Source organism: Saccopteryx bilineata, chromosome 2 (assembly GCF_036850765.1).
Source record: "Saccopteryx bilineata isolate mSacBil1 chromosome 2, mSacBil1_pri_phased_curated, whole genome shotgun sequence".
Lineage (NCBI taxonomy): Eukaryota > Metazoa > Chordata > Mammalia > Chiroptera > Emballonuridae > Saccopteryx > Saccopteryx bilineata.
The window spans coordinates 135,532,761-135,559,543 of NC_089491.1; the positions used below are offsets into that span (position 1 = coordinate 135,532,761).

The 26,783-nt window shown below is 41.0% G+C and overlaps 1 protein-coding gene across 1 annotated transcript; it reads right to left on the reverse strand.

Moving 5' to 3' along the window:
• Positions 1 to 43: 43 nt before the first annotated feature.
• LOC136322322 (zinc finger protein 479-like) lies at positions 44 to 25,182 on the reverse strand. Its single transcript, XM_066254390.1, has 3 exons — positions 25,158 to 25,182; positions 19,818 to 19,863; positions 44 to 738 (listed from the first exon to the last, which is right to left on the reverse strand). Exons 1-3 carry the CDS (start codon positions 25,180 to 25,182, stop codon positions 78 to 80), a joined length of 732 nt encoding a protein of 243 aa, XP_066110487.1. The 3' UTR covers positions 44 to 77.
• Positions 25,183 to 26,783: the final 1,601 nt, after the last annotated feature.

Consider the following 26,783-nt stretch of genomic DNA (forward strand, 5'->3'; position numbering starts at 1 on the left):
TAATGTTTCTGTCCAGTATGAACTCTCTGAGGACGAGTAAGGTTTGAGGACTGGCCCAAAGCTTTGCCACTTTCTTTTCACTTGTAAGGCTTCTCTTCAGTATGAATTCTCTGATGTTGAGTAAGGGTTGAGGAACAGCTAAAGGCTTTGTCATGTTCTCTGCATTTGTATGGTTTCTTTCCCATGTGAATTCTTCGATGTGAGTTCCACATAAAGATTTTGCCACATTCTGAATATTTATGAGACCTCTCTCCAGTGTGAATTCTCTGATGATCAGTAAGGTCCCAGGAACGGCAACAGGCTTTCCCACATTCTCTGCATTTGTAAGGTCTTGCTCCAGTATGAATTACCTCATGTGCAGTAAGTCCTGAATGCCAGGTAAAGTCTTTACCACATGCTACACATTTATAAGGCTTCTCTCCGGTATGAATTCTCTGATGTTTAGTAACAGTTGAGGAACAGTTAAAGGCTTTACCACATTCTCTGCATTTGTAAGGTCTCACTTTGATTTGAACATTTCTCTCACGTAAAGTAAGACATGAAAGCCAATGAAATGTTTTACCACATTCTTTATATTTATATACTTGTTCTCCAGTATGGACTTTCTTAAGTCTATTTACATTAAATATTTCACTAAAAGCTCTCTTACATGAATTGTAATTGTAAGCTTCCCCCTTGGTATGAATATTCTCATGTTCAGTATGATTTGAAGATTGCTTAAAAGATTTGACACATTTTCTTCATTTGTTTGTCTTCTCCACAATATGAATAACTGGATGAATATTAGAATGTGACATTTGGTCAAACATGTTTCCATGTTTATAATGGTTCTCTGGAATCAGAGTTTTCTCATTTTGATTAGGAATTGATTTTTTTTTTTGAAAAATTTTTTTATTAATTTTTTTTTAAGAGGAGAGAGAGTGAGAGGGGGGAGGGAGGAGCAGGAAGCATCAACTCCTATGTGTGCCTTGACCAGGCAAGCCCAGAGCTTTGAACCGGCGATCTCAGCATTTCCAGGGTGACACTCCATCCACTGCGCCACCACAGGTCAGGCTGGAATTGATTCTTATTTAAAGTTATTCCAATGTTCATTGCATTGATAACTTCTGTCTCCATTATGTGTGCTCAGTATTATTTTAGAGAAGAAATCTTCTATTCCTGCTTTTTGTAACATGATCCAGTTGTGTTCAAATGGCATAGCCAGGGAGACCAGCTTCCTGTAGTTCTCCAACATCACCTTCATGTACAGTTTCTGCTGAGCTGGGTTAGGCATTCCCATCCCTCCTGAGAGAAATCTATGGCTACATCCCTGAAGTTCAATGGTTTCTGAGAAGCAGCCATTTTGTCCTGGTCTTGGTCCTGCTCCGTCTTGTTTTCTCAGGCAACAGTGTGTTGAGGAGTCAAGTCTGCATTTTGAAAATGTGCCACCACAGGTGTCCATGCTACCCCTTTATCCACTTCTACCATAGTCACAGACAGAAGGACCTGGTAATGCTGAAAAGGCCACACTCTCCTGTCCTTCCTCCCAGGAGAGTCAGGACAAATGAGCCCCAGCAGGGAGACCACACTGTATTTTATTTCCCGTATTCACATGCTCTCCTCCCATAGACATCCACACTTCCACTGGGGGCTCAGGAGCTTAGTGTGTGCAGAGACCCTCAGGCTTCTTGTGTGACTCTTCTTTGATCTTGATTGCCTCATCAAGGGGCCAGAGTTATTCCTGAAGATCTTATTCTCCCAGAAATATAACTTTAGGAGAAATGGCTGTGATTTAGCTTTTCAGCTAATGCAGAGTAATGAGCTTTCCACTTGTTTTCCTCACAATTTTGGGGAGGTGCCCACACTAAGACTCTTAATTCCAGGACTTGCATGAGTATTCTAGCATCTGTCAGTTGGTTATTGTCTCTTTATTGCTAATGTGTTAATACCAATCTTATAATTTAAATTTTATCTTGTGTGTAAGAGCAGTTTAGAGTTAGGTAGGGAGAGGAGCAAAGAGGATAAAAGTGGATATTTTCTCTTTAATGCTTAGATTATGGTTTTTCCTTAACACACTTACTTTTCAACCACAATTGGTGGAATTAACCAGAAAGACAAGGAGGAAGTGAGCCGCAACAGTTTAGTTTAATGACTGTTACTTTTGCTTAGGAAAAAGGAGGTGAATCATAGCTCCTCAGAGTTGAAAATAGTGTCATTTTGCTGCATGGGCTTCTTGGAGTGAATATGACTTAACCCAATCCCTGCCTTCTGTTTAGGGCAGCCTTCTTTACCTGGAACGCACTTCTTTTGCTTATGTTCCTATGAATAGAGTAAAATGCCAGCCCTTGGTAAGGCAGTTTTGTCCTAGGCCCTCAAAGACAGGGGTGTTTTAGGATCAATATTAGGAGATGCTCCAAGGATAGGAAAGTATTGCATTCCAGTGGTAAGACTGGACTATGCCATTTCTTTCACCCTCCCACTATGCTTCATTCATGCATGTAAATCAGCTTTATTAAGCAGTGGTTCAGAACCTGTTTTGGATCACAGACCCTTTTGAGAATCTGGTAAAAACCAAGAACTCGCCTGACCAGGCAGTGGCGCAGTGGATAGAGTGTCGGACTGGGATGCAGAGGACCCAGGTTCAAGACCCCGAGGTCGCCAGCTTGAGCGCGGGCTCATCAGCTTTGAGCAAAAGCTCACCAGCTTGAACCCAAGGTCCCTGGCTCGAGCAAGGGGTTACTCGGTCTGCTGAAGACCCGTGGTCAAGGCACATACAAGAAAGCAATCAATGAACAACTAAGGTGTCGCAATGCACAATGAAAAACTAATGATGCTTCTCATCTCTCTGTTCCTGTCTGTCTATCCCTCTCTCTGTCTCTGTAAACAACAACAACAACAAAAACAAAAACCAGGAACTCATTTTTGAAAAAAATATACACTACAGTTCACTCTATTTTTTACATACATTTAGCAGGTTCAGAGCCTATGTATGGAATCACTTAAACTGGGGTCAAAGAAAGGGTATAATCGTTTTATATTTGTGTCAAGAATTACAAGGTAAGGATCACTAAATATTTTAAGGAATAATATACAGTAGAGTATAAAGCTAGAGTCTGGGCCTGACCTATGGTGGCGCAGTGGATAAAGCGTTGACCTGGAAATGCTGAGGTTGCTGGTTCAAAACCCTGGCCTTGCCTGGTCAAGGCACATATGGGAGTTGAAGCTTCCTGCTCCTCCCCCCTTCTCTCTCTCTCTCTCCCCTCTAAAATGAATGAATAAATAAAAATAATTTTAAAAAAAACTAGAGTCTGGTCTTTAATGACTAGAAGGGTATTGCTTACAATCTAGTCTATATTTTTAAATATATATATATGCTGACAAATCCAGCTCCTCACAAACCTTGTTTTAAAGACTTTTAGGAGATGACTCTCCATACTATCAGATCACACATGTTATGGTCAGATGTTAACCTCCAGCCTTTGATCTGCTTTAGTAATTGTCAGGACAGAAAGTGAAGCCCCTAGTGTAGGTACAGTCATAGCACCAAACTGAAAGGCATCATGGAATCTAGGGGCTTTCTGCAGAAGGTTTCTTCTGCATCCCTTCTGCAGAAGGTCATTTCTGGTGTACCACTGTCTTCTCTACCTCGGTCCAACACCACTTTCCTTGGATGAAAAATAAAATAAGCAACAGCCATCAGATAGATGAATAGATTTGAATGATTTTTCCCTCAGGTAATCAGCCTCAAAGTCCTATCTTCCTCCTAACTCCTGCCACATGTCCACCCTACTCGCTTTAAATAATAAAAAAAAAAAACGTCTCTATGGGCAAAATGTAAAATAGAGGAGTCCCATATAAGGAACCTGTCACCTTTTTCCCCTCTGTGGTGCCTCTAGTCTATTCAGGGCCCAAGTAATTTCCATTTTTCATCATCAAAATATCTCTAAAAGAGTACCTTACATAGGATCTACTAGATCTGGGTAAAGCTAAAACTTTGGATCACATTCTGTACAAGGGATTTTTTACACATTTTTAAGCATCAGTTCTGATAGTCAAAGTGGAAGGAAAAGCTCTTCCCCTGCTAAAATTATGGGAGCCTTTAGGGAGCTGATGAGATAATAATTTGGGAGAAAATCCTCCCCTTTCCAGCATTCCTGCAATCAAACCACGGTTTCCTATTTCCATCAAGGACTCAGAACCACAGATGGCACAAGTTAGGTTCTTTTTTTTTTTTTTTTAAATTTTTTAAATTTATTTATTCATTTTTAGAGAGGAGAGAGAGAGAGGGAGAGAGAGAGAGAAACAGAGAAAGAGAAGGGGGGAGGAGCTGGAAGCATCAACTCCCATATGTGCCTTGACCAGGCAAGCCCAGGGTTTCGAACCGGCGACCTCAGCATTTCCAGGTCAATGCTTTATCCACTGCGCCACCACAGGTCAGGCAAGTTAGGTTCTTTCCATCTGTGTTTGAATGGGGATGAGTGGGGCTGGGCAATAACAGAAAAGTGAAATCTATTCCCTTAGACCCCTTAGATCCTTTCTTTTCCCTGGAGTGCCCTACTAGGCTACCGGATGGTGGTGTGTGTGTGTGTGTGTGTGTGTGTGTGTGTGTGTGTGTGTGTGTGTGTATGTATCAAAATGTGTGGTCTTTGGACCAGCAGTATCAACATCACCTGGGAACTTGTTTTAGAAATACAAAGTCTCTGGTTCCACCCCAGACAAACTGAATCAGGAAGTCAGGGTGGAGCCCAACAATCAGTCTTACAACCTGCCTTCCTGGATCTCTGAGGTATGCTAATGTTTGAAAACCATTGACTTGGAGATTCAAATTTCATTTCAATCAGTGGTACCTCACCCTCTTCAAATGGTGGGGATCTTTACACCTGTTCTCAGATTGATTTTCTGCAACCTCTCCAGGCTAGTTGCTTTTCAGTTCTATTCCTCTTGAGTCCCAAGGTCTTCCCCCACTCTTCAATCATTGAAAGAACTAGACCAGTCACCAATTTCAGAAATTGCTGTGGTAACTACCAAGCTGCTATGATTAAGTGGGGCTGGAGGTTCTAAAATGGGCACTGAGGATTTGTGGGTCCAGAAATCTGAGTGGACAAAAAGGAACAGACACAGCAAAGAAGGAAAATCAATATAAAAATGTAAGAAATATAGAAGGAAATGGTCCTCCTTTGCTAGTTACCTGGTTCTTTTCTAGGCCTAATAGTTGCCCAGGAGACAGGTGGGATGGGCATTCAGCACAGAGGTAGCAAAGGCTGACTTTTCCAGGCCCTTAACTCAGGTTTTCCAACCTCAGAATGTATTGGAGAACAATAAGGTGCTATGCATGGAATTTCTAACCATGATTTGTCCTACCCTCTGGCAAGGACAGTAGGAGCATCAGGGAGCCCCCAGGGCACAACAGGGAAGCAAGCTTATTCAGTAAGATGTGACTCAAGCAAGATTTGAACCCAAACTTTTTACTAGGTAGAGGTTGCAACCAAGTAAGCCTTGGTAACTGTGTCAAAAGTGTATTTTCATACTTTGAAGATTCTATCCAATACAGGATTCGGGAAGGGATTGTTACCTCCTCCAGCTCTTCTCCTAGGTACACCCATGAGGACAGACTGAAATGAAAGTTGCAAACCTGCCAGTGGGGATCTCCAAGGCCAAAAGGTTAGAGTGAACCTAGGTTTCTTTTGGGTTGGTGATCAGCCCCTCTCCCTAAGGCAGAAAACCTGGCTTTCTTCAGCCCCAGACCTAGGCTCTCCCTCTTTCCTTCCTGTCACTGCCTCCCTTTTCCCAATAAGAGGAGCTCTACCTCCACTCTTAGCTCCCACTTGTCTTTCTCGGTTTGATTGGTGTGCTTTGTATTTTGTTTTGTCTGGGAAATGCCACACCCTCCTGAGGGTGTTTGTTCTTCCCAGTCCCTGTCCTTCCATCATAGTTTCTCTTGTCCAGCTTCTTTTTGTCAGCCTTTAAGCTTTAAGCAGGATCCATTCCTTACAATTCCCACTTTCTTTTTCTCTAAATCTTGGCTAGTGACTATAGCAGCTCAGCTGCCAGCTCACCACTCTACATCTCATTTATGGACTTGTTCAAGGTGGCTGGTTCTGTCAAATCCAGGCCCTTTACTCCATTCCCCAAAGGTTCTTCCCTTGATTTAGCTAAGGTAGCTTTCTACACTCTTCGCTATTTTGATTTATTCAGCCCCCTACTGTCTCTTCTGGCACCTGAGGACTATTCCCAATTCTTCAACCCAATTCTACTACTTTTTTGAGTGCTGACTGTATGCCAGGCACTGGCTGTTCCAGGCCTGAGAGACTATGACCATGGTTCCTATACTCGGCATGTTCCTCAGCCGAGCCCTCCCCTGCCACCACTTGCACGCCAAGGTGCTCTTTTCTAGGAAGTTTGGGGGTATATGCCCACCTGCCATCCAGCCCAATTGTTCTATGCCTGCCAGATTTCTAGCAATTGTCTGACTTAATTTCTTCTGATGGACTGTGAACTTACCATAGATTACCCAATGAGGAACATTTGTGTGTACCCCTAGGGATCTATAATATGCTCTTTATGGTCCCTGTCCATTGAATAAAAGATGTTATTGACTGTGTCACAGATTTCCTCTCTTAGTCCTCTCTTCCACTCTTCCCCCTTTCTCAGCTCTTCAATCCTAATAAAAAGGCTGAAACAGAGTGGGAACACTCTGGGAGAAGTCACACAGCCATGTGTGAGCCCCCTCACTGCCCCTCCTGAAACATAAACCCTCAAGACACCACTAGTTAGGCTTCTCTGCCTCCCTCCCAACATCCTGGCTCCCAGATATCACTCCCCAGTCAGCTGGGGACTCAACTTACCCTGGAGATTGGGGCAGCAGAGCACTGAGCAGGGCCAGCCTAGGAAGCCCTTGGCCTCAGGGTCATTCTAGTGCCAACTCTACTCCTGGTAGTCCCTCAGAGTGCTGAGCCCTTAGACACTTACACTACTGAGTCTGGAGCCTGAGGTGGTGGTGGTGACTGCAAATTGACCCCCTATTCACAATAATTGGTGATTTGGGGAAGCCAGAGGAGATACAAACAGATAGGGGGTAGCAGGAACCAGGTACACTGGACACATTCACTGTTGAGGGTGAAGAGGTCAGACATCTGGCAGATTATCAAGAATACAGGGTAAGAAATAGTGTGGGAGCCTGACCTGGTGGTGGCACAGTGGATAGAGCATTGGACTGGGATGCGGAAGGACCCAGGTTCGAGACCCCGAGGTTGCCAGCTTGAGTGTGGGCTCATCTGGTTTGAGCAAAGTTCACCAGCTTGGACCCAAGGTCACTGGCCCAAGCAAGGGGTTACTCCGTCTGCTGAAGGCTCACGGTCAAGGCACATATGAGAAAGCAATCAAGGAACAACTAAGGTGTTGTAACACGCAATGAAAAACTAATGATTGATGCTTCTCATCTCTCCGTTCCTGTCTGTCTGTCCCTGTCTATCCCTCTCTCTGACTCACTCTCTGTCTCTGTAAAAAATAAATAAATTAATTAAAAAAAAAAAAAGAAAGAAATAGTGTGGGAGAAAATATGGAAAGCTGGCATGGGAGAAACCACCAGCCTCTGGTCCACTGACATGGCCTTCCATCCCTGGAGCTTCACTGGGACAGAGAGAGGAACCATTTTGCAGGCCTTGAACACAACCCAAAGGCTTTGCTCTTCCTCTATGGGGGTTGACTTGAAGAGCTTCAGGCCCACCACTTAGGGGCTGCTTGGCCCCTGCAACTTTTCCAGCCCCAGCCAGACCATTTTGTTGCCTGCCTCTGTGCTTCAGACGTTTTCCTATTTTCATGTAGTTCAGTCTCACTCCCCCCTAATCACTTTACAAGTCTGGTCTTTCCCCTAACTAAAAGGGGGAGGAGGGAAGGAATTGATAAAAGGGAGAAGAGACACAGTTGTGATTGTCCATGGAGTTGCCTGTTTGCTCAGCCGGCTCTAGCAGACTGTTGTTGAAAGCCTGACAATCTTACTCCCAGATCATTGCCTTTCCTAGGCTATCCAAGTCCTCATGTGGACCCCCCTCACACCGTAGTCTTCAGTTCCTCTCTTCCAAGTCCTTTCCTGACATCATGCTCCTACATTCATTTCCCAAACAGCCTATTTCCCTGTCGTTACTAGGCACTTAGGTTTTGGCTAGAGTGACCTCCAGACCAACCAGACAGCCTTGCCATGTTACAGTTCCACAAAGGAGGAGAAAAAAAGAAGAACTCTATTACTTTGAGAACAAGTGACAAATGGAAATGGTCGCATGTCGCGGAAACACCTCCCCACCCCAATGTGTTTGAGAACATCCTCCCCTGCAAGACACCACTAAGTAATTAAAACACTCAGTGTAGAAATGAATTCTAAACTTCTGACCTTTACCTACCTAAAAAATATGTCTCATAGAACTAATGAGTAGATGGTGAAGCTCCGTTCAACAGCTATAAGCGTAGTGAAGAAAGCACTGGATTTGCAGTTAAAAGTCAATTTCTAAATTGTACATTTTCTAATAATTAGCTCTCTTGCTTAATATCTAAGAGATTGAGGTGAAATGAAATAATGCATGTGAAAGGATAAACCACCTTATAAATGAAAAAGCTATAGTTGACAACTATGTGGAAATTTCTACCTTATTTTTGAGCCCGTAATACTTTATATGGTTCTAAAAACATACGAAAAGATATAGTAAAGAGTCTGATTTCTATATCTCCTCTACAGTTCCCATCACCTTCCCCTCACAATAGAGAACCAGTTTTTTTGTGTATCCTTCCAGCGTTTCTTCATACAATTACAAAGAGATACATTTTTCCTCCATTGGCATATGCGTCTTGATTTTTTTTCACTTGATGTGTCTGGGGAGCTTGTCATAATGATGCATTAAGAATCTCCCTCTTACATTGATAAGAGTGTGGTGGTTACGGGGGGGAGGGGGGAATGGGAGAGGGATAGGGGGTGGGGAGGGGCACAAAGAAAACAAGATAGAAGGTGACAGAGGACAATCTGACTTTGGGTGGTGGGTATGCAATATAATTGAACGACAAGATAACCTGGACTTGTTATCTTTGAATATATGTATCCTGATTTATTGATGTCACCCCATTAAAAAAATAAAATTATAAAAAAAAAAAAAGAATCTCCCTCTTTTTACAGCTGCATGCTACTTCACTATATGGAAGCTTCACACTTTAACCAATCTCCTTATGATAGATTTCCTTTTTGTTTTGTCACTGCAATGTTGCATTAACTACCTTGAACTTATGTCTTTTCACCAATGCATTAATATCTAAAAGACAGTTTCTAAGTGTGGTTCTGCTGGGTCAAAGGACATCTGCATTTGCAATTTGGAAAGCTAAATTCTCTCTATTGGGGTGGCAGGGATTTACACCCTCACTCACATTGTATGTGAGAGCCTATTTCCCCTTGGCCTCACAATGGAGTAGGTTCTCAAACATTTTTTGGGTTGATTAAAATGCTATCTTATTGTATTAATGTGCATTACTCTTATGAGTAAAATCACACCCTTTTCATATTTTTAAAGGCTGTTTGTATTTCTGTTAACTTTTTTTTAAACACCCACTGAACATTAGGTGCAAGAGAGCATCTAAGATTCATAACAACTTGGAAGTCCAATAATTTTCGGATCATCATTGCACTAGGCAGTTGAGATAAAAGGGAAGCAAAGAATTGAGGTCATGGATGTTCCATTTGCTCTGACCAAAGTTAAATACCCAAATATGCCACTAGAATGTGAGCAATGGAAAGTGGGAGCTATGTTCTATCCATCTTTATTCCTGGCAAAGGGCCTAGCTAGCATTTTGCAGGCACTTAGTCATATTGAACGCTTTAGCGATGAGATTAACTATTTTTGGGAATTCCTTTCACAAAAGTACCCAGCTAGGATTAAAATCTACATAATCTGGATAGTCTGGCCATGAGTTAAGGTTATTTCTTCTATTTCATCAGAGTACAGCCATCCTAAGGTTTATTAATAAAAAATAGTCTGAAATGACCACTGTTAACAATATAAGGTCCAACACTTAATAAATTTGGTAAGTTTACTAGTAAATTAAGTTTGCTTAAATGAAGAAATCATAATACAGACAGAAGTGTCATCACACTTAGGAAATCTAGAAAACAAATTGTTGTCAGTGTTCTTTCCATACAATCTAGCAGGAAAGGCTTTCTAATTCTAGACCATCTGGTTCTTTAGATAAAAACATCCGGGACTGGAGGATGACGTCAGAGTAATGGTGGGGTAGGAAGCGATACCGATAAATCTCCCCCAAAACTCAACAAGATCTTCAACCAGAAACAGAAAAACCTATACTTGGAGCTTCCAGATGCTTCGCAATACACCCAAAGGTATGATTGAGTGAAAAATTGGCTAGATATATAACCAAACCCCGAAGGAAATAGGGAGTAAGAAATGCTCCTCCTTCCTCACTAACCTAAACAGGGCGGCTTTCTCTGGTAACTGTGAATATAGAAACTGAGGCGGGCAAAGGGGGTGAATAGATCCAGGCCACGGCACAAACGGCTGAACCAGGCTGTGGCACGGAGATCCAAGCCGAGGAAAAACTGATCCTGTGGCAACCCGGGCAATACAAGCTAACACTTGCGCCAAACCCAAACAAAGAAAGAAAAGCAGAGCGGCCATTTTACCCGGTCTCCTGGTCGGTGCGCAGTTAGTGGGCGAGAATTTCTTCCTGGGAAAGCCACGCACGGGAGGGAGTGAGAACTAATTCCAACGGTGGAGATTTTCCGTGCTGGAGGGTGTTTCAGTCAGAGGGAACCGCGGCCGGCCTCATATCCTGGTTTGCGCACGCAGATAAGGAGTGAGCAATTCCTCCGAGTGCCTCGGCAGTACGCGCCCGTGTTATCGCACAGAGGGGCAGAGTCAGGGGCCTTTGTGTGGGCCAAAGCGGAATCTCGAGCCGCCCCAGCGCCTTGCAAAAGCCGCACACGGGGACGGAGTGAGACTCAATTCCAACGCTACAACTTTTCCCTGCGGTTGGGGGTTTCACTCAGAGCGTGAGACTGCTGGCCGGATATCCTGGTCGCAGACAGTGAGTGAGAATTTCCTCCAAGCGCCCCGGAAGTGGGCGCCCGCTTGTGTTACCGGACAGAGTGGCAGAGCCAGAGGTCTTTGAGTGGGCAGAAAGCCCGCCTGATTATGCTAGCAGCTCTGACTGACTGAGCCTTACCCAGAGCCCTGTGCTGACTGGAAATAAGAGTGGGGAGTTGCCAGCTCTTTGAGCCTCTTACTATCCAGGCAGAGGCAGCAGCAACACCATAGCTGGATTATCAGGCTACTAATTAAGGAAGGAAAGACTAGGAGAAAGGCTCCAGGAACACGGACTCTCTCACTGTCGGAGCCTATAAATGCTATTGAGCTTCGACTGCCAACGAGACTAAAGCACAATACATGACATTGCCATAGAGACTTATCAACTGCAAACCTCTACCTGAGCGTGCCAAAGGGGCAGAACCCGGGGTACAGAGTCACCGACCAGGAAGAGGGAGAGAAAAGAAAAAGCAAGAAGATAACCTCTCAAAATCAAAAATAATCTGCAGACTTTATAACCTATCCCATTTTATTATATTTGTTCGTTTGTTTCTCTTATCTTCATTCTTGATACTTTTTTTTCCTCCTCCAACTTGGCCGATTAACTCTCTACCGGTCTTACTCTCTCCTCTCCTTGAACTACACTACCCATAAGTGTTACATCTCCCATTATCTTTTCTCTTCTCTTCCTTTCTCTCTATGAGGGTTGCACCCCAAAACCCTTAACTCTCTCTCTCTCTCTCCTTTCTTTTTTCTTCTTTTAGTGGTTACCTCTTTTTTTCTCTCTCTCTCTTTCTTTTCTCCCTCTATATTAGTTTCTTCCTTTCTCCTTTACATCTCCTCTCATTCAAACCTCAATAACAAACAAATTATCTTATCTGGGACTCAAACCTATGTTTGTGGCATTTTGGGGGGTTTTTACTTCACCTTTTTAACTCACTAGCAGTGCTCTCATCCCTGGCTCTCCATATTATCTAGTTCTTGTTCCACTAAATACAATAGTAATTTTTTAATTTGTCCCCCCATTTTTCCGTTTTCCTCTTATTCCTCTCATCATAACTCTTAGACAACCAACACCTAAAAGCAAATCATTTCATTCTTGACCCAAATTTTTTCCTTATTTGCTTTTTGTGGGTCCATACGCTCTTTTTTTTCTTTTTTCTTTCCTTTTTTTTTTTTTTTCTTTTTTTTTTTTTTTTTTCCCCTTTATTACTTTTCCCCAATTCAGGCCCTCCATCACAGGCATTGTTTGTTATAATTCACAGTCCACCACAAGATTTTCTCAAAAAAGAGGGGAGAGGAGAGGAGAGGAAAAAAGGAGGGGGGGAATAATTTCCTTTTTTTAAATTTTTATTTTATTTTTCTTTATTTCATTATTAATTTTTTTTAAAAAAAACAACTCTTTTGGATTTGTTATTTTTTTATTTTTTTTAACTTTTTATTCTTTATTAAATCTCATTAATACTATCAACAAAACCACCCTCAGATGCCATTAAGGAAGAGAAAATCGAATATCATGGATACAAAAGAAAGAGAGGTAACACAGCTAGATGAGGAAAAATCTATGGAGAAAAAATTTAATATATTGGAAACCTTGGAGCTAAATGACAGAGAATTCAAGATAGAAATACTAAAAATCCTCCGAGATATACAAGAAAACACAGAAAGGCAATATAGGGAAATCAGAAAACAACTCCATGAACACAAAGAATATATGTCCAAGGAAATTGAAACTATAAAAACAAATCAAACAGAGATGAAAAACTCAATTCACGAGCTGAAAAACGAAGTAACAAGCTTAGCTAATAGAACAGGTCAGATAGAAGAGAGGATTAGTGAAATAGAAGACAAGCAACTTGAGGCACAACAGAGAGAAGAAGAAAGAGACTCAAAAATTAAAAAAAATGAGATAGCCCTACAAGAATTATCTGACTCCATCAAAAAGAATAACATAAGAATAATAGGTATATCAGAGGGAGAAGAGAGAGAAAATGGAATGGAGAACATACTCAAACAAATAATAGATGAGAACTTCCCAAGCCTGTCGAAAGAACTAAAGCCTCAAGTTCAAGAAGCAAACAGAACTCCGAGTTTTATTAACCCCAACAAACCTACTCCAAGGCATATCATAATGAAATTGACACAAACAAACAGCAAAGAAAAAATTCTCAAGGCAGCCAGGGAAAAGAAGAATACAACATATAAAGGAAGGCCCATTAGATTATCATCAGATTTCTCAGCAGAAACTCTACAAGCTAGAAGAGAGTGGACCCCAATATTTAAAGTCCTGAAAGAGAGGAACTTTCAGCCACGAATACTATACCCATCAAAGCTATCCTTCAAATACGAAGGAGAAATAAAAACATTCACAGATACAGAAAAGATGAGGGAATTTATCATCAGAAAACCCCTACTCCAGGAATTACTAAAGGGGGTTCTCCAATCAGATACAAAGAACAAAAAAAAACAGAGCCACAAGTAAAAGCTCCAAGAAGAACACAATAAAACCAAATTTAAATTGTGACAACAACAAAAAGAAAGAGGGGGAGAAGATGGAGATTAACAGTAGCAAAGGACGATGGAGTGCAAAAGTACTCACAAAATAGTTCGCTACAATGAACAGGGTAGGGACCCTTTTCATTACTCAAAGGTAACCACCATTGAAAAAACCACCACAGAAGCACATGAGATAAAAAAGATAGCAACAGAGGAAAGATGTATGGAATACAACCAAATAAAAACAAAAGATAGAAAAACGAAAGAGAAGGATCAAACAAGACACAAAACTAACAGAAAGCAAGATATAAAATGGCAATAGGGAACTCACAAGTATCAATAATTACACTAAATGTAAACGGATTAAACTCACCAATAAAAAGGCACAGAGTAGCAGAATGGATTAAAAAAGAAAATCCAACTGTATGCTGCCTACAGGAAACTCATCTAAGTAACAAGGATAAAAACAAATTCAAAGTGAAAGGCTGGAAAACAATACTCCAAGCAAATAACATCCAAAAAAAAGCAGGTGTAGCAATACTCATATCGGATAATGCTGACTACAAGACAGGAAAAGTACTCAGAGACAAAAATGGCCATTTCATAATGGCTAAGGGGACACTGAATCAAGAAGACATAACAATTCTTAATATATATGCACCAAACCAAGGAGCACCAAAATATATAAGACAGCTACTTATTGACCTTAAAACAAAAACTGACAAAAATACAATCATACTTGGAGACCTCAATACACCGCTGACGGCTCTAGATTGGTCATCCAAACAGAGAATCAACAAAGACATAGTGGCCTTAAACAAAACACTAGAGCACCTGGATATGATAGACATCTACAGGACATTTCATCCCAAAGTGACTGAGTATACATTTTTCTCCAGTGTACATGGATCATTCTCAAGAATTGACCATATGTTGGGCCACAAAAACAACATCAGCAAATTCAGAAAAATTGAAGTTGTACCAAGCATATTTTCTGATCATAAAGCCTTGAAACTAGAATTCAACTGCAAAAAAGAGGAAAAAAATCCCACAAAAATGTGGAAACTAAACAACATACTTTTAAAAAATGAATGGGTCAAAGAAGAAATAAGTGCAGAGATCAAAAGATATATACAGACTAATGAAAATGACAATACGACATATCAGAATCTATGGGATGCAGCAAAAGCAGTGATAAGAGGGAAGTTCATATCGCTTCAGGCATATATGAACAAACAAGAGAGAGTCCAAGTGAACCACTTAACTTCTCACCTTAAGGAACTAGAAAAAGAAGAACAAAGACAACCCAAAACCAGCCGAAGAAAGGAGATAATAAAAATCAGAGCAGAAATAAATGAATTAGAGAACAGAAAAACTATAGAAAAAATTAATAGAACAAGGAGCTGGTTCTTTGAAAAGATCAACAAAATTGACAAACCCTTGGCAAGACTTACCAAGGAAAAAAGAGAAAGAACTCATATAAACAAAATACAAAATGAAAGAGGAGAAATCACCACGGACACCGTACATATACAAAGAATTATTGTAGAATACTATGAAAAACTTTATGCCACTAAATTCAACAACCTAGAAGAAATGGATAAATTCCTAGAACAATACAACCTTCCTAGACTGAGTCAAGAAGAAGCAGAAAGCCTAAACAGACCTATCAGTAGAGAAGAAATAGAAAAAACCATTAAAAACCTCCCCAAAAATAAAAGTCCAGGCCCTGACGGCTATACCAGCGAATTTTATCAAACATTCAAAGAAGACTTGGTTCCTATTCTACTCAAAGTCTTCCAAAAAATTGAAGAAGAAGCAATACTTCCAAACACATTTTATGAGGCCAACATAACCCTCATACCAAAACCAGGCAAGGATGGCACAAAAAAAGAAAACTACAGACCAATATCTCTAATGAATACAGATGCTAAAATACTAAACAAAATACTAGCAAATCGAATACAACAACATATTAAAAAAATAATACATCATGATCAAGTGGGATTCATCCCAGAATCTCAAGGATGGTTCAACATACGTAAAACGGTTAATGTAATACACCATATCAACAAAACAAAGAACAAAAACCACATGATCTTATCAATAGATGCAGAAAAGGCTTTCGATAAAATACAACACAATTTTATGTTTAAGACTCTCAACAAAATGGGTATAGAAGGAAAATATCTCAACATGATAAAGGCCATATATGATAAACCATCAGCTAACATCATATTAAATGGCACTAAACTGAAGGCTTTCCCCCTTAAATCAGGAACAAGACAGGGTTGTCCACTCTCTCCACTCTTATTTAATGTGGTACTAGAGGTTCTAGCCAGAGCAATCAGACAAGACAAAGAAATAAAAGGCATCCATATCGGAAAAGAAGAAGTAAAGGTATCACTTTTTGCAGATGATATGATCCTATACATCGAAAACCCCAAAGAATCCACAAAAAGACTACTAGAAACAATAAGCCAATACAGTAAGGTCGCAGGATACAAAATTAACATACAGAAGTCAATAGCCTTTCTATATGCCAACAATGAAACAACTGAGAAGGAACTCAAAAGAATAATCCCCTTCACGATTGCAACAAAAAAAATAAAATACTTAGGAATAAACATAACAAAGAATGTAAAGGACTTATATAATGAAAACTATAAACCATTGTTAAGGGAAATTGAAAAAGATATAATGAGATGGAAGAATATACCTTGTTCTTGGCTAGGAAGAATAAATATAATCAAGATGGCTATATTACCCAAAGCAATATACAAATTTAATGCAATTCCCATCAAACTTCCAATGACATTTTTTAAAAAAATAGAGCAAAAAATCATCAGATTTATATGGAACTATAAAAAACCCCGAATAGCCAAAGCAATCCTAAAGAAAAAGAATGAAGCTGGGGGCATAACAATACCTGACTTCAAACTCTATTATAGGGCCACGACAATCAAAACAGCATGGTATTGGCAGAAAAATAGACACTCAGACCAATGGAACAGAATAGAAAGTCCAGAAATAAAACCACATATATATAGTCAAATAATTTTTGATAAAGGGGCCAACAACACACAATGGAGAAAAGAAAGCCTCTTCAATAAATGGTGCTGGAAAAACTGGAAAGCCACATGCAAAAGAATGAAACTGGACTACAGTCTCTCCCCCTGTACAAAAATTAACTCAAAATGGATCAAAGATCTAAACATAAGACCTGAAACAATTAAGTACATAGAAGAAGACATAGGTACTCAACTCATGGACCTGGGTTTTAAAGAGCATTTTATGAATTTGACTCCAATGGCAAGAGAAGTGAAGGCAAAAATTAATGAATGGGACTACATCAGACTAAGAAGTTTTTGCTCAGCAAGAGAAACTGATAACAAAATAAACAGAAAGCCAACTAAATGGGAAATGATATTTTCAAACAACAGCTCAGATAAGGGCTTAATATCCAAAATATACAAAGAACTCATAAAACTCAACAACAAACAAACAATCCAATAAAAAAATGGGAAGAGGATATGAATAGACACTTCTCCCAGGAAGAAATACAAATGGCCAACAGATATATGAAAAGATGCTCATCTTCTTTAGCTATTAGAGAAATGCAAATCAAAACGGCAATGAGATACCACCTCACACCTGTTCGATTAGCTGTTATTAGCAAGTCAGGTAATAGCAAATGTTGGAGAGGCTGTGGAGAAAAAGGAACCCTCATACACTGTTGGTGGGAATGTAAAGTAGTACAACCATTTTGGAAGAAAGTATGGTGGTTCCTCAAAAAACTGAAAATAGAACTACCTTATGACCCAGCAATTCCTCTACTGGGTATATATCCCCAAAACTCAGAAACATTGATACGTAAAGACACATGCAGCCCCATGTTTATTGCAGCATTGTTCACAGTGGCCAGGACATGGAAACAACCAAAAAGCCCATCAATAGATGACTGGATAAAGAAGATGTGGCACATATACACTATGGAATACTACTCAGCCATAAGAAATGATGACATCGGAACATTTACAGCAAAATGGTGGGATCTTGATAACATGATACGAAGCGAAATAAGTAAATCAGAAAAAAATAGGAACTGTATTATTCCATACGTAGGTGGGACATAATAGTGAAACTAAGAGACATTGATAAGAGTGTGGTGGTTACGGGGGGGGGGAGGGGGAATGGGAGAGGGAAAGGGGGAGGGGGAGGGGCACAGAGAGAACAAGATAGAGGGTGACGGAGGACAATCTGACTTTGGGTGGTGGGTATGCAACATAATTGAATGACAAGATAACCTGGACTTGTTATCTTTGAATATATGTATCCTGATTTATTGATGTCACCCCATTAAAAAAATAAAATTATAAAAAAAAAAAAAAAAATCCGGGACTACAAAGGGGCAGTGCATGTGGCTATCATAAGGGCATGGATTACATTTGTTCTAATTGTTTCTCACTGCCTCTTTTCAGGTGGCTCCCTATTCTATTTTTCTTTTTAATTTTTAAAAGATTTTATTTATTGATTTTTAGGGAGAGAGGGAGATAGAGAGGAAGGAAGCAAGATCTAGTTGTTTCACTTTAGTTGTCATTGATTGCTTCTTATCTATGCCTTGACTAGGCAAGCCTGGGGCCTCAAACTGGTGACCTCAGCAGTCCACGTAGAAGCTCTATCCTCTGTATCACCACAGGTCAGGCTATTCTTTTTTTTTTTTTTAATTTCAATTACAGTTGACAATATTATTTTATAATAGTTTCAGGTGTATTACATAGTGGTTAGACATTTATATAATTTATGAAGTGATCCCCCTGATGTCTAGTACCCACCTGGCACCATAGTTACTACTACATAGGGTCAATATTATTGACTACATACCCTATGCTGTGCTCAACATCTCATGACTATTTTGTAACTACCATTTTGTACTTAATCCCTTCAGATAGCTCCCTATTCTGATTCTACTCGCTTTGTTCTACCACTCACAATTTAAGAGCACAATAAACCTAATTACAGTAGAGAAAACTTTTTAAGTTCAAATAATCTATAGATGAGATAGGCTACAAGCATTTCGCTGTTACTCAGCTTTGCATAGGCTTAAAGCAGTGGTTCTCATTTAAGGGTGTGGGAGGGTGAATATTAGCATCACTTAAACTGTTTCTGTTGTTGTTTTAAATACACATACTCAGTTCCTCCTTGTAAAAGATATCAGGCTCTCCTGGGAAAAGCTTAGGCATATTCTGCAAAAGCTCTCCAGGTTGTCCTAACACTTTCCCACTTGACACCTTCATTGTCACTTCTTTTCAAAAATAGAAGTACCTCCCAGACGCTTTCCTCCCCCCACCCCCTCCTTCGGCTGGAAACACCAAGTCATTTCCCTAAATCAGTTATTAGGTGACTCCTCCCTAGGAATCATTCCTGTGTCCTGTCATGACCTGTGACATGAGAACTACTCCCACATTTGCACTCTTAACTCCTGCATTCAGAACTAAAAGGAATCATACATTTGCACCATGTTTGACATGTAGTGCCCAATACATGTTGCTGTTTTTTTAAGAAAAGTGAAATAACTATCTATTCATTGTCTAACCTTTCCCATTTCCTTATACAGTGTGTCCATAAAGTCATGGTGCACTTTTGACCGGTCACAGGAAAGCAACAAAAGATGATAGAAATGTGAAATCTGCACCAAATAAAAGGAAAACCCTCCCAGTTTCTGTAGGATGATGTGGCAGCATGTGCGCATGCACAGATGATGACGTAATACCGTGTATACAGCGGAGCAGCCCATGGCCATGCCAGTTGAGATGTGGACAGTACAGAGGAAAGTTCAGTGTGTTCTGTGGCTCGCTAAATTCAAATCTGTGACCAAAGTGCAATGTGAATATTGGAGCATTTATAACGAAGTGCCACCACATAGGAATAACATTATTCGGTGGGATAAGCAGTTGAAGGAAACCGGCAGTTTGGTGGAGAAACCCCGTTCTGGTAGGCCATCAGTCAGTGATGAGTCTGTAGAGGCAATACGGGATAGCTACCTAAGGAGCCCTAAAAAAATCAGTGCATGAGCCCACATAGAACTGCACTGAATAGGTATGAAACTGGGAGAGTTTTCCTTTTATTTGGTGCAGATTTCACATTTCTATTGTCTTTTGTTGCTTTCCTGTGACCGGTCAAAAGTGCACCATGACTTTACGGACACACTGTATTTCTGATATGCACGCTGTAAATCGTAATAGTTTGCACTCTAGGAGTTAGTACTTTCCCAGTTTGTCGTAGTCCAGCCACGACGAGTCTATTACGGGGCCTTCAAATGGGAAAAGGTATGAAATTGAATAAATGATAGAGACTTAAAGATATATACATACAGATGGGTTCGGGAGGATGGCACGGAGAACAGTCTCTACTGTTCCTGAGCCGTAACATGGCTGCTCCTAAAAGTGCATCCGTCTTTATTCAGGGAAAAAACATAGTCTATTAGCAATTCAATTGTTTTCAAGACAACTCAAAGAAAACCCCCACCATACCATTCAAATCTAACTGTATACCAATAAGAAACTAGATTCCAGCCTCTTCCGTAGAACATGGGTGGGACAAGCGAGAATCAGGTATAGCTCTTTGTTAATTAGGCAGGTGAGGTGGAGGGTTGGGCCCAGCACCTCTACCTATGTCCCCAAGATATCCAGATTGTAAAAATACCCTGTTATATTTTAGTACCCAACAGATCCCCTTTTGTATTTTTTAAAACTTCAATTCGTGTGCTGTGATTCATACTTATTTGAATTTCCATGTTCCAATTTGGAGGCAGACTGGAAAAATATAAAAGAAACAACAAAATTAAAATAGCCAATGCCAACAGATACTATAACAAGTGTTCTAATACAATGAAGTGATTAAAGCCTATTAGATTATTAAGCAAAGTCTTAACTAATACAACAGGATCTAAAATAAAATTCTTACAGTCTTGAATGTCCTTAACATGTTAATATAATTTTACCAAGTCCATGTTGACACTATCATTGCTTCACATTATTTGTAAATATAACCCTACTTCAGTCTGAGAACTGTCCCAAGGAGCAGGAGTTAACACATTCAGGAAAAGTCCACAAGGCACCAGAGTTGTGGTCACATTTCCACACTTTGCAGCTAGAGTCCAAGTCCCAATGACCACTGCTTCTAGCTGGCAATGATTCAGGTAGACTGGAAAAGCTATTTGCAGCATGTATGGAGACAGAGCTTCTTTTTTCTTTAAACTGGAGAGATGAACTCAGGGTGCCTTTCCCTGGAGCTTTGCAACTGTGGTGTGGTGAAGAGAATCTTGGGATACACTATGCTGGGTGGCAGAGGTAAATTTGTCTAAATTAGGAGCAGGTCTCAGCCTAAAATAGGCATGGGGCATTAAAGCAGGAGGAATATAGGAGACACTATATATTAAACAAAGCAGCAGAAAATAAGACTATCAACACCCACAACAGAGATTTTTGAGGGATGAATAAAAACCTGAATATTTAGGCAAGGCATAGTAAGTGGCCCTCATGTCCACAAGAAATGAGATGAGTTTACTTGCTACTTGGAAGAATCATCCTAGGCTCGTCCACAGTGACGTGAGATGGGCTAATGGCCGTGGACACCTTTAACCTTCAGTGGCAAGTCCAAGCAGGCTAGGCAAGGTTAGGTCACAGGTGGCTGGAGCAGGGCTGAAAGAGACTGAATCCTCCCTTAGAGGACCAAAGGGGCAGCTTATCTTCCAGTATCCCTTCTTCCCACAGCAAAGGTATGGCCCTGGTGGGGGCCAAGAAGCCTGGCAGGCTTTAGCTCAATGACCTTTCTTTCCACTCTTGAAGCCAGGCCCTGATGGAGTCCTATGAGGCCCCTTCAGGGCATTGGAGCCATTATAGGTGTATACTAAAAGCTGGTATTTTGCCTGATTTCTTTTGGGGTCTGTCTGCCTTTTTTGTTCCTGTTGGTCATTATAGACCTTAAAAGCCATGCTCAGAAGATCTCGCTGAAGGGTTTGAGGGTCCTCATCTGCCTATATAAACTTTTTCCGTATATCTGGAGCTATTTGGAAAAAGACAAAATAGCGCTATTAGCTGAATCAAATAAGAGAGGGTAGAAGTTTGCAGGAGAAAGAGATTTGGTATCTCCTGTACATCAGCATTCAAAAGAAATTTTTTTAAGTAAATAGATTTGCAGGAGTTCCAGGATATGACTCTCTCCTTTTTTAAATATTATTTACAATTGACCTTTAAATATTTGTTGAGCACACTTTATAATATTTTGATTTCAAAGGTTGTAAGAAATACTTGTCTTTATGTTAACTTTTAACAAAATATAGTAAGTGCATTTTCAAGCAATATTCCTATACTTATTAAAACATTTCCTTAACATTAATTAACAGACAATTTAAAGAGTATATATTTAAGCTGGAAAATTCCAGTGTGGCTTTCATTATTTTCCTATAGTAAGTGAATTCACGCTGCTTTAAGCTTTACAGCTTGCAGTAGGTTGGCCAAAATATCAAATCTCTAGGATTCACATTCCATTTTATTTAAATTTAAATGAGTATGCTTTACTTGTTCCAATTAAAATTACATATTTGAAGGGATAAAATCATTTTATTTTTTCAATATTAGAGCTGGCATTTCCAATTTTTGGATGCAAGAACTTAATTCAGGCTTTAAAAACAGACACATTTAGACATTAAACAAAGACTTCACATACAATCACACAACTCAAGAGTAAAACCCGGAATTTTAGAGATTAGAATGTGGCCTGCTTGATCTTACATAGGGCTATTTTAATAGTAATGTGATAAGGATAAATACTAAACAGAAATCTCTCTTAAAAAATCTCAAGTTGGCCGTGTGAGATCTCTGTTTAGCCATATCCAAACAGGCTCCCCCTTCACCCTCTTTCCAAGCATGGCATTATTAGCTGGATAACAGGTTTGACAGAGAAGGGATGAGCGCATGGTAAATTAAGCCTTATACAATTGCTTTTGTGAAGTGAGTCTCTCATACAGGGTCATGGCATCCCACCAATCATTCAGGAACCCACTGAAGAGCTTCAGCAGACCTAGGAAAAATACACACATATCCTTGGCCTCACAAGAGAACAGGGTCTGGCCCTTGTCAGATTCTTATGAGTGGGTTCCTCCATCGTACTTCAGGGAAGGCTTTCTTTGTAGGATTCCAGAATCTCTCAACTGCTGAATGACCCTGTACATCAGTATTCAAAAATTTTAAAGTAAAAAGAGCATGACGAAGAAGATTTGCAGAAGTTTGAGGGTATAATTCCCCTTTTATTATTTTTTCTAGTGAATTTTTAAGGTTTGATGTGCACGCTCTACAATGCCTTGACCCTGGGGATTGTAAGGAATTCTCATCTTTAGGTCAAGTCCAAAAGTCTGACAAAATGTAGTAAATGCTTTTCCTACATATGCAGGAGCATTGTAATATTTAATTAGTTTAGGAAGTCCAATAATAGAAAATGCATACAAACAATGAGCTATAACATGCTTAGCAGCCTCTCCTGTTCTGGCAGAGGTTACTATAAATCCAGAATAAGTATCCATTGTAATGTGGACAAAGTACTGTTTGCCAAATGAAGGTATTTGAGTAACATCCATTTGCCAAAGTTGTCCTGGTAGGAGTCCTCAAGGGTTAACTCCAAATGAAGGGACAGATTATAGTATAGGACACCTGGACAGGATTTAACAATCTGCCATGCCCTGGCCGGTTGGCTCAGCGGTAGAGCGTCGGCCTAGCGTGCGGAGGACCCGGGTTCGATTCCCGGCCAGGGCACACAGGAGAAGCGCCCATTTGCTTCTCCACCCCTCCGCCGCGCTTTCCTCTCTGTCTCTCTCTTCCCCTCCCGCAGCCAAGGCTCCATTGGAGCAAAGATGGCCCGGGCGCTGGGGATGGCTCTGTGGCCTCTGCCCCAGGCGCTAGAGTGGCTCTGGTCGCAACATGGCGATGCCCAGGATGGGCAGAGCATCGCCCCCTGGTGGGCAGAGCTTCGCCCCATGGTGGGCGTGCCGGGTGGATCCCGGTCGGGCGCATGCGGGAGTCTGTCTGACTGTCTCTCCCTGTTTCCAGCTTCAGAAAAATGAAAAAAAAAAAAAAAAAAAAAAAAAAAAAAAAAAAACAATCTGCCATGCTGCTTCCTGAGAAAGTTGAAACTGTTTACACAGGGCTGCAGCGTTCTGGTGATGAACAGTATGAGACTGGATTGCTTGATCTGTTTTGGGTAGTTTGATCAACAAGGGCATTCCCTTGTGCTAAAGCTCCAGAGAGCATGGAGTGAGCTCGAATATGTCCTATAAAACATGGAGCTCTATGTTGATGTACAAGTCTTTGAAGAAGGAGAAATTGCTGCAATAGTTCCTCATCAGCAGTTGTCCCTAAGACAGCAGTCTCTATAGTGGAAATAATCATAAGTAAATATTTGCTGTCTGTATACAGATTAAAGGAGTAACATGGCAAATGCTGAAAAGCCATGATAATGGTATGTAATTCTACCCTTTGAGCTGATTTTAAGGCGACTGTTTCAGTATAAACTTGTCCATTGATTAAGCATGCTATTCCTGAGCTGGACCCATCAGTAAAGACTGTAGATACTTCAGGAATGGGCTCATTAACAATTATCTTAGGAAAGACAAATGTAGTAATTAATGAAAATTGAACTATTTTATCAGCTGGGTAGTGAGAATCAATTTGGCCTGTAAAATTTGCAAAAGCAATTTGCCATTTTGTGGAAGTTTCCCAGAGCCATTGTTGTTGATTTTTTAAAAAAGGAACAACAATAATTTGAGGCTAAAGACCTATAAGCTGTGCCTGACCAGGCGGTGGCGCAGTGGATAGAGTGTCAGACTGGGATGCAGAGGACTCAGATTTGAGACCTGAGGTTGCCAGCTTGAGCGCAGGCTCATCTGGTTTGAGCAAAGCTCACCAGCTTGGACCCAAGGTTGCTGGCTCAAGCAAGGGGTTACTCAGTCTGCTGAAGGCCCATGGTCAAGGCACATATAAGAAAGCAATCAATGAACAACTAAGGTGTCGCAATAAAAAACTGATGATTGATGCTTCTCATCTCTCTCTGTTCCTGTCTGTCTGTCCCTGTCTATCCCTCCCTCTGACTCTCTTGTAAAAACAACAACAACAAAAACAAACACCCAAAACCTATAAGCTGCAAAAGTCACCTACGCCCCTTGATAATCAAGGAGGCGACAAGACCAAAATAAGGAGATAAAACACTCTTAGGAGTAACAGCTAAATGAATCCATTCAATAGGACCTGAAGCTTGCCACAATAGTCCCGTTGGAGTGTAACTTGAAGGACAAATTAGTAAGGCTATTGAATCTTCAGGATTTATGCATTTTAGTTGTGCTTGTTGCAAGACTTTTTCTACAAGCTTTAAAGCAGGGGTCCCCAAACTACTGCCCGCGGGCCACATGCAGCCCCCTGAGGCCATTTATCCAGCCCCTGCCGCACTTCCGGAAGGGGCACCTCTTTCATTGGTGGTCAGTGAGAGGAGCACAGTGTGTGGATGCATCCTGTGCTCCTGGAGTACTGTATGTGGCAGCTAGCACCGCTCACGTACAGTACTGCTGCCGGTGACGCGGCATGCACGCGTCATGGCTCTGAAAGTGCATCATATCACTTGTTACGGCTAGCAGTGACAAATATGGAACCGGACATTGACCATCTCATTAGCCAAAAGCAGGTCCATAGTTCCCATTGAAATACTGGTCAGTTTGTTGATTTAAACTTACTTGTTATTTATTTTAAATATTGTATTTGTTCCTGTTTTGTTGTTTGTTTGTTTTTTACTTTAAAATAAGATATGTGCAGTGTGCATAGGAATTTGTTCATAGTTTTTTTTATAGTCCAGTTCTCCAACAGTCTGAGGGATAGTGAACTGCCCCCTGTGTAAAAAGTTTGGGGACCTTGCTTTAAAGCTTGCTGTCCTGCAGCTGTAAGTAGCCGAGAAGTTGGTTCGGCTGAGCCTTTAAGAATATCAAAAAGTGGCTTCAGTTCCCCAGTAGTTAATTTCAAGGAAGGTCTAAGCCAATTAATATCTCCTAATAATTTCTGGAAATTGTTTAAAGTTTGCAAATGATCCATCCTGATTTCTAACTTTTGTGGAAGAATTTGTTGTCCCTCAATAATTTGTCCTAAATAAGAGAAAGGCAAAGATTGCTGTACCTTTTCAGGAGCTATCAATATATAAAGTCCTGATTCTTTCAAAGAATATTCTAGTTGTTGCAAAATGGTTAGCACAGTGTCTTTATCTGGATGAGCAATAAGAATATCATCCATAAAAAGAAGTCATGATGACGTCAGAGTAATGGCGGAGTAGGAAGCGATACCGATAAATCTCCCCCAAAACTCAACAAGATCTTCAACCAGAAACAGAAAAACCTATACTTGGAGCTTCCAGATTCTTCGCAATACACCCAAAGGTATGATTGAGTGAAAAATTGGCTAAATATATAACCAAACCCCGAAGGAAATAGGGAGTAAGAAATGCTCCGCCTTCCTCACTAACCTAAACAGGGCGGCTTTCTCTGGTAACTGTGAATATAGAAACTGAGGCGGGCAAAGGGGGTGAATAGATCCAGGCCCCCGCAGCAAAAACGGCCGAACCAGGCTGCGGCTCAGAGATCCAAGCTGAGGAAAATCTGATCCTGTGGCAACCCGGGCAATACAAGCTAACACTCGTGCCAAACCCAAACAAAGAAAGACAAGCGGAGCGGCCATTTTACCCGGTCTCCTGGTCGGTGCGCAGTTAGTGGAAGAGAGATTTCTTCCTAAGCCGCGGAAGTGGGTGCCCGTGTTGCCCCACGGTGAGGCAGGGTCAGAGGCCTTTCTGTGGGCTGAGGGCAGAGTCTCTGGGCAGCCCCAGCGCCCTGGGAAAGCCACACACGGGAGGGAGTGAGAACTAATCCCAACGGTGGAGATTTTCCGTGCTGGAGGCTGTTTCACTCAGAGGGAACCACGGCCGGCCTCATATCCTGGTTTGCGCGCGCAGATAAGGAGTGAGCGATTCCTCCGAGTGCCTCGGCAGTGCGCGCCCGTGTTATCGCAGAGAGGGGCAGAGTCAGGGGCCTTTGTGTGGGCCAAAGCGGAATCTCGGGCCGCCCCAGCGCCTTGCAAAAGCCGCACACGGGGACGGAGCGAGACTCAATTCCAACGCTGCAACTTTTCCCTGCGGTTGGGGGTTTCA